Source organism: Cnephaeus nilssonii (assembly GCF_951640355.1).
Source record: "Cnephaeus nilssonii genome assembly, chromosome: 22".
Taxonomy (NCBI): Eukaryota; Metazoa; Chordata; class Mammalia; order Chiroptera; family Vespertilionidae; genus Cnephaeus; species Cnephaeus nilssonii.
The window spans coordinates 6,172,401-6,179,831 of record NC_137093.1 but is presented as its reverse complement, the minus strand read 5'-3'; the positions used below and the strand labels follow the sequence as shown (position 1 = coordinate 6,179,831).

The 7,431-nt window shown below is 47.2% G+C and overlaps 1 protein-coding gene across 1 annotated transcript; it reads left to right on the top strand.

Moving 5' to 3' along the window:
- The first annotated feature begins 666 nt into the window (after positions 1 to 666).
- Positions 667 to 6,031, top strand: PEBP1 (phosphatidylethanolamine binding protein 1). Its single transcript, XM_079762717.1, has 4 exons — positions 667 to 930; positions 2,091 to 2,200; positions 2,944 to 3,044; positions 5,306 to 6,031. The coding sequence occupies exons 1-4, from the start codon at positions 796 to 798 to the stop codon at positions 5,521 to 5,523; spliced, it is 564 nt and encodes a 187-aa protein (XP_079618843.1). The 5' UTR covers positions 667 to 795; the 3' UTR covers positions 5,524 to 6,031.
- Positions 6,032 to 7,431: the final 1,400 nt, after the last annotated feature.

The window sequence follows — 7,431 nt, the reverse complement described above, 5'->3', positions numbered from 1 at the left end:
TAGAGGACTTTAGGAAAATGGGAGGGGTGAGGGGTAGATTATCCTGACTTACATCCGAGCAAGGTGAACGGGCTAGAAAGGAAAAGTGGAGGCAGTGGCAGAGAGAGTTACTGGGAAGGCGGGGGAGGACGTGGACAAGCGGAGCCATTGGAAGGGCATTAAAGCAGCTTTGGTGGAGGGAGAGCCACGTGTCAGCAACATAGGAATAATAAAGGTTTAAAAATATCACTTCCCAGATATTTTGTTTGGAACAAATCGGAGGGGGTTGAGAATCAAATACATCTGCAAATGCATTTGTTCATAGAGAAAAATGCTCCAAAGTTCGCTCAGGCCCTACCACCAGGAGGTTACCAAAACAAGTGAGCATGCGCGAAATTACGGAGGGGGCAATCCGGCTTGTTTTAGGCAAGGCCTTACCATTTCTGAATTTAGAAGGTCATGCAAAAAGGTTAAAAAAAAAAAAAAAAGACCAATGGTAGTTCAATTACATTTCTTGAAGCAACTGTCTTGCAAGCCGAGCCATAGCTCCGGGGAACTCGGGACGGCGGGTTGCAGATTCCCTTCGGGCAAAAAGAAGGGCGAAGCCGGCGGCGGGGACCCGAGCGCGAGACGCCCCGCGCCACCAATCAGAGAGCGGGGAGGGCGAGGGGGGCGGGCGGCGGCTCCTGCGCATGCGCCTCCCCTGCAGCGGGCTCGCGCGGCCTCCGGCCTGTTTGCGAACCGCTTCGAGTCGGTGCTGCGGGCCTGCCCCCGGTTTCCCCGCGTCTCTCCGGTAGTTCCCCGCTCGGCCCCGCGATGCCGGTGGACCTCGGCCAGTGGTCCGGGCCCTTGAGCCTGCAGGAGGTGGACGAGAAGCCGAAGCACCCGCTGCAGGTCAAATACTCCGGGGCGGAGGTCGACGAGCTGGGCAAAGTGCTGACGCCCACCCAGGTACCCGAGGGCGCGGGCGCGGGCGAGGGCACGGCTGCCCGGCACCCGGAGGCCTGCGGGCCGTTGGGGCGGGGACCGGGCGGAGGTGGGGCGGACCTTCCAGCTGGCGTGCGCGCAGTCCACGGAGGGCACGGGGTCGGGCGCCCACGCTGCAGGCCTGCGGTTACCCCGAGCAAGGGAACTCCGCAGCTGGCGGGCGGGGCGCGGCCCGCGGGAGCAATGAATCCGCTTTCCCGGGACTTGTAGGCACCGGCAGGGTCTTGACCTGGAAACGGCCGGGACCGCGGGGGGCGGGGCAGGGAGGCGGCCATGCCCAGAAACGAGGTGGCCTTGGTGGCCCCCGCGTCCCCAGAGCCTCCCCTCGGGCCTGGGGATTTTAGGGCTCCTTTTGGGGAGCAGAGGCCCCACCCGAGGACACGTGACGCATTATGTAACTGGTGATCATCAGTGCCCAGCGCGCCTCCTTTGTGTTAGCGGGTCGGGAGGGAGGGACCTGCAGCTGGAAGGCTGGAGGGCAACAGGCCTTGTTTTACAGTTTGGCCTCTGACGCCCTTGATCGAGGCGGGACCAGGTCCTGGCGCCTGGAAGTGGAGAAACCAGAAAACCAGCGTCCCAAGACCCTGCGAGTTGTTAGAGTTGTTAGTCACGAAGCTCTGGGGCCATGGTGTGAATACAACTGCTATCGATGACACTTGATGGTTTTGAAATATGAAGTGCTCATCTGGCAGCCTCCCCTTTTCCTGACTCTCTCTCCACGTCTGGCCACCTCGGTTTTCTCCTTTTCTGTACACTTTTAAATGTCTAGTTAACTCAGATTTCACGTTAGCAGGCCCAGGTAACCTCCTGGTCACCAAATCTGGAGACCCTGTCATTTCAGACAGTGTAAGGTGTTGTTAAAAGAGGACTCCGTCAGCACCAGGGTTGAAATCCCGATCCCAAATCTTTCTGTTAATAACATGCGAGGTTACCAGCCTTGTATTGCTGTTGGGACTAAAATAAATAATGTGAAGAGCATATTAAACTTCAGCTCCTGGCGCTTAGTAGAGTCGACACGCTTTAGCTTTTACTAATAATCTACTCTGTTGGGAATTTGATGGTTGGTTACTTTAGCATTTCTGACCTTTTTTTTTTTTTAACTCCAAACTGCTCCCTTCCTACAGGTTAAGAACCGGCCCTCTGGTATTTCATGGGATGGCCTTGATTCAAGTAAACTCTATACCCTGGTCTTGACGGACCCAGATGCTCCAAGCAGAAAGGACCCCAAATTTAGGCAAGTTGGGGAATGGTGGGTAACTGCGGGTCATCCAGATATGAGCTGGTGCTTCTCGCCGGGTGTCAGCCCTTCACTGGACGGTGCTGTGCTCGACCTGGTTGGCATGTTGGCATCCATGCCTGAGCCAGAGTGTGCATTTCCCGCCACTTCCCTCCCCAGAGAGGAGACGGAACTACTGAGAGCCACCTCTGCCTGCGGCCTGCTTTTCTACAGCCCCCCGAGCTTAGAATGCTTTTTACATTTTTTAATAATTTGGGGGGGGGGGAATTGAAGAAAGAAGAATACTTTGTGAAAATGAAATAAACTTCACCTTTCAGTGCCCATAAATAAAGGTTTATTGGGACACGGCCACGATAACTTATTTAAATCTTGTCTGTTGGCTGCGCATGCTATCGCCAGAAAGTTGAGTTGTTGTGACCAATACAGTATGAACTGCAAAGCCGAAAACATTGACTGTCTGGCTCTTGGCAGAAAGTTTGCTGCTTTAGACCAGCGGCCGCCATCCTTTCGGACCTTACGGACCACCGGTTGGTGACCGCTGCTCTAGACAGTCTCAGAGGGAAGGAGGCGCTGGGTCCTCTCTTCTGCAGGCACATGAGGTTTGTGATGGCCAAAAAGGCAGGACTGTCCCGTTCACGCTGCATCCTGGCATGGAACGGGGGTTTCACGCACGTTTGTTGGTGGTGCAGTGGGTGCGGGCTAATTTCCCCTGGTGTTGATGCTCCTGTGTTCTCTCGTAGGGAATGGCACCATTTCCTGGTGGTCAACATGAAGGGCAACGACATCAGCAGTGGCACCGTCCTCTCCGATTATGTGGGCTCTGGGCCTCCTAAGGGCACAGGTCAGTAAAGGCTGCTTTTACGGGGGTGGGGGAGGGGAGCCTGGGTGCACATCAGGATTGGCCTGAAAATGCTGCCGATTTTAGACCGATTCTGAGAGCTTTATTCTTTTATTTATGAGCGCTCTTACCCTAGTGGAGGCTCCAGGTAGTGCAGTTCACTTCCAAGGCAGTGGAGTCAGGTGGCTGGAACCTTGGGTTCGGGTTAGATGGACTCTTAGCGTTGCCGCTAGGCTGCTGAGCCTTTAGCAAACAGGGAAGTCTGAGAAGATACTAAAGAAGCAGTGTTGCAGGATGCTTGAAACGGCTTCCTACAGGGGCTGTATGTGGACTGAACACAGTTAAACCATCCAAGTTCTATTTTCAACTTTGGCCCTGTGGGATCTTTGAGCTTTTAGTTCCCATAAAACATCTAAGAAATGATCATAGTTTCCAAATTAATTATTAAAAATTGGCTCCTTTATCTCTGTAGCTTCCCTTTTCTCTTGAAAATCGAGTGTGGTGTCTTGAAAACACTCCGCCCTTCTCATTCTCATGCATTCATAAAAGGAAGGTAAAGGTACATCTTTCTCAGGGATCTATTAAGTTCTCTAGGGCAGTTATAAAATTAGGCAGTTTAATTATGGTAAGTACACACATGAGAATAAAGCAATTCTCTCAAGTAGGAGTTCTGTTCTCATTAACAAAAAAAGCCTCAGTAACTCACCCTTTTTTCTTTTGCTTTTTTCATATTCTTTTAGTAAGGTGTAACTTACATATAATAAAGCCACAGATTGTAAGGGTTTAGACAACAGGTATTGATGGATGCACGCACCTTTTTAAGTTAACTTTTCCCAGAGCTAACCATTTTCTGACACTGCTCTCCATCGATTACTTTCGTATTCATATGAATGATATGCAGTATGCATTTGTTTTGAGTGATTGGTCTCTTTCACTGGAGATCATGTTTGAGATTCAGCCATGTCACTGTTTGTATCAGTAATTTGTTTCTCTTTATTGCTAAGTGGTGTTCCATTGTGAATATGCCAGTTTGTGCAGCCATTCTCCTGTGGGCTGTTTTTAGTGTTTGGATATTATAAGTAAAGCTGCTGTATACGTTCTTGTCATTGGTGGGCATAGGTGTCCATTTTTCTTGGGTAAATACCTAGGAGTAGAATTGTCGGGTCATAGAAATTGCCCAAGAGTTCTCCAAAGTGAAGGAAAATTTTTGCACTCGAATCAGCAGTATATGAAAGTTTCAGAAGATCCATATAAGATTCATGTAGATATGTAGATCCCTATCAAAATTCATCTATGTTGTAGCATGAGACAGGATTTCTTCCGTTTTTAAGGCTGAATAATATTCTGTTGTATATTTATACCATGTTGTGTTTATCCATTCATCTGCCAATAGATATTTGGGTTATTTTCAACCTGTTGAATATTTTGAATAATGCTGCAGTAAACATGGGTGTACAAGTTTCTAAATAACTTTTCTCTCATGTAAAGCAACTCATGGCACCTATTTGAGCGCAGTACCTAATTGGAGCTTGTAGAAAGCTGCGAGGTTCAGAGGGTGCTTGCTGGCTTGCTTTCGTACGTGCATTGCTGCTTAGCTGGTTAAAGTGAATTGAGCCATTTCTTTCAAAGCAGGTCTCTTGTCTCTCAAGGAAGTAAGTTTTGGAGGTAGAAAGGTGATGTTCTCCTATAGCCTGTGCAGGTATAATTGGGGTCTGATGTGCTAGGGATTTGCTGTGCCCTTCCTCCATTTCTCATGCATTTTTTAGCATCTGCCTGCCTGCCAGGCACTGAAGTTAGAAAGTTTCTAGGGAGATAATGGTCAATAAGACAAACACCGTAGCTTTATGGGGCTCTCTTTTCAATGAGATGGTTAAATTAACAAGTAAGCATTTTAGATAGCCATGCTACTGTGACAGAAGTAAAATGGGCATCCTCATGGGATGGTGGGAAATGGCTGGTGACCAGCTCCTACTGGAGATGGGCGGGAATCCTGGAGTGGGATGAATGAGGAGCAAAGAGCAGTAGGAGGGCCAGGTCCTGTCCGTGTAAGAGGCTGTAATGCAGGGTGTGGACTGCATACCACTTGCAGTGCAGTGTCATTGGATGCGTTTCAGCAGATGAGCGACCCGACTCATTCTACCTCTCTGGGTTCTCAGCATCTTTGCAGGTGGGGTGGTCTGGGTCCCTCCAAGTTATGAAAAAGGATGATGCCTCCATCAGATGCCTAGCTGTCTGTGTATCTTCCCTCCTGCCTCTCCCTCCAGGCCTTCACCGCTACGTCTGGCTGGTTTACGAGCAGGCCAAGCCGCTGAAGTGTGACGAGCCCATTCTCAGCAACCGATCTGGAGACCACCGTGGCAAATTCAAGGTGGCATCTTTCCGCAAAAAGTACGAGCTCGGGCCCCCAGTGGCCGGCACGTGTTATCAGGCGGAATGGGATGACTATGTGCCCAAGCTCTATGAGCAGCTGGCTGGGAAGTAGGGGAAAGCCAGGAGACAGACATGGCCCCGGGGGCCCAAGCAGTGTTCTCAAGTTCAGTGATGCATGTTGATTTCTCCTCTTCCCTGTTCCCACTCTCACAGGCGAGACCTGAGCAGATAGAGCCGTAAGGTGACTTTTCCTTCTGCCTGTCCTTTATCATTGTACAGGGTCACACACCCTGGATTTATGTTTTGATCAAATTTGAACTCCATTTTGGGGGCTATTTTGGTACTAGGATGTGGTCATCAGATTGTTAATATAAGAATAACAACCCAGAATTTAAAGGCGTATCCTCTGAAGAGCAGTACTGGAAAAGCAATCTGGAGAGTCCCTTTCCTGTTAAGCTGCAGGGCTGGGTGAGGGGTTATCTGAAATCCGTTAGTCTGTGCCTGTTCAGTTTATCACTCTTCCTTGGTGTAACAAAAGCCAGTCTGGAGTTGCTAAATGGAGTTGTGTTAATTCTGCTGTTTGCTTACAGTTGAATAAAAATAAAAATTGTGTGGAAAAACTAAGTCTCCAGATATTTTGCCCTTTTGGATATGGGGTTTCAGAAATGTGGGAAGTCAAGAGACTACCTGGAAGGGTGAATATCCCTTTGGCTGACCAGCTGAAATGACTGGGACTTGATTCAGGGACCTACACATGCCATTGAACTATATAGCAGGAACAACTATTCATTTAAATTTGAGGGTTTTTTTTTGTTTGTTTGTTTTTTAAATCACAAAACTTTAGCCAAGTCTCTTTGCCCAAAAAGCACCTTTGCTTTTTGTAAGTGGTTCCGGACCCATGGTGTAGTTGTGTGTGGACACCATAACAGTTGGCTATGAAATAGCCTACACACTCTTGTTTTGACTTATAATCCATATAGAATCAATACCGAAAGGGGGCAGGGGCGGGGGCGGATTGATCACTCACAACAGTTGATGTACCAAAAGAAAGGAAAGGGGTTTGAAGGTCCACGTCACTGACCTGGTCTGTGGGGGGACAGGATCCCCTTAGGCCTGGCAGGCACTAAGCCGGGCTGGGCTTTCCTCCTCCCTTTTCCCTGCTGTACTTTCCTGGAAAATTGTTGGAAATGTTGCCTCTTGTAATCTCTGGGGGCAGATAAGGTAGACAGTAATTTATTTTTTACTTCAGGGGTTTAAAATTTATTTTTTTTTTTAAATTATAAAACAAAAGTTGTAAAGAAAACTACTCCGTTGACCTTAAAAGTAAATGTGAAAAGTAATGCACCTGGTTAGACAAGGCAGACAATGTAGGAAGAAAATACTTTTCCTCTTTCTGTCTCAACTGCAGTTACCGGTTTTCTTTCAGAAGAAAATGTAACAGTATATTTACATATTTATCCTTAAATTAGAGTCTTGCTATACAAACTGGTATACATAGTTTTGCTCTGTCTTTCCCCAACTAATGTATTTTCATGCAGTTTATATTCAGTAAACAGGTCAGCACAATTCATGTCATTTTGAATAAATACTCTATTTTATGGATGTTTCATAATCAATTGCTCCAATTCCTGCTGTGATTAGATTATTTCTGGTTATTTGCTATTATAAACTGCTTCAACAAACCTTTTTTATGTATATAAAGTGCTTTTCAAGTAATTTAGTGGAAAAATTCTTAGTATTGAAATATTTCGAAGACCATATACATTTTCAGTGCTGATACTGACAAACCACTCTTCAAAAATCTCATACTGATTATATTCCTGTTAATGGTATAGGAAGGTAACTTTTTCCATACCATTACCAGTTTTCTCACACTTTCAACACTTGACAATTTGATATTTATGTATATTTAAAATGATTTACTGTTTCTCGGAACTGTTTTCTTTGAGATTTTAATCTTGCTAACCACTTGGCTAAGTACTTTCTTAGTTATGAGGAATTACAGTAAATCTGTTGCCTT

Excerpts from the sequence above, each read along its gene's own strand:
- PEBP1 (XM_079762717.1), top strand. The coding sequence starts at position 796 with ATGCCGGTGGACCTCGGCCAGTGGTCCGGGCCCTTGAGCCTGCAGGAG. Across the intron at positions 931-2,090 it reads AAGTGCTGACGCCCACCCAG|GTTAAGAACCGGCCCTCTGG; the intron begins GTACCCGAGGGC and ends CCCTTCCTACAG. Across the intron at positions 2,201-2,943 it reads AGAAAGGACCCCAAATTTAG|GGAATGGCACCATTTCCTGG; the intron begins GCAAGTTGGGGA and ends GTTCTCTCGTAG.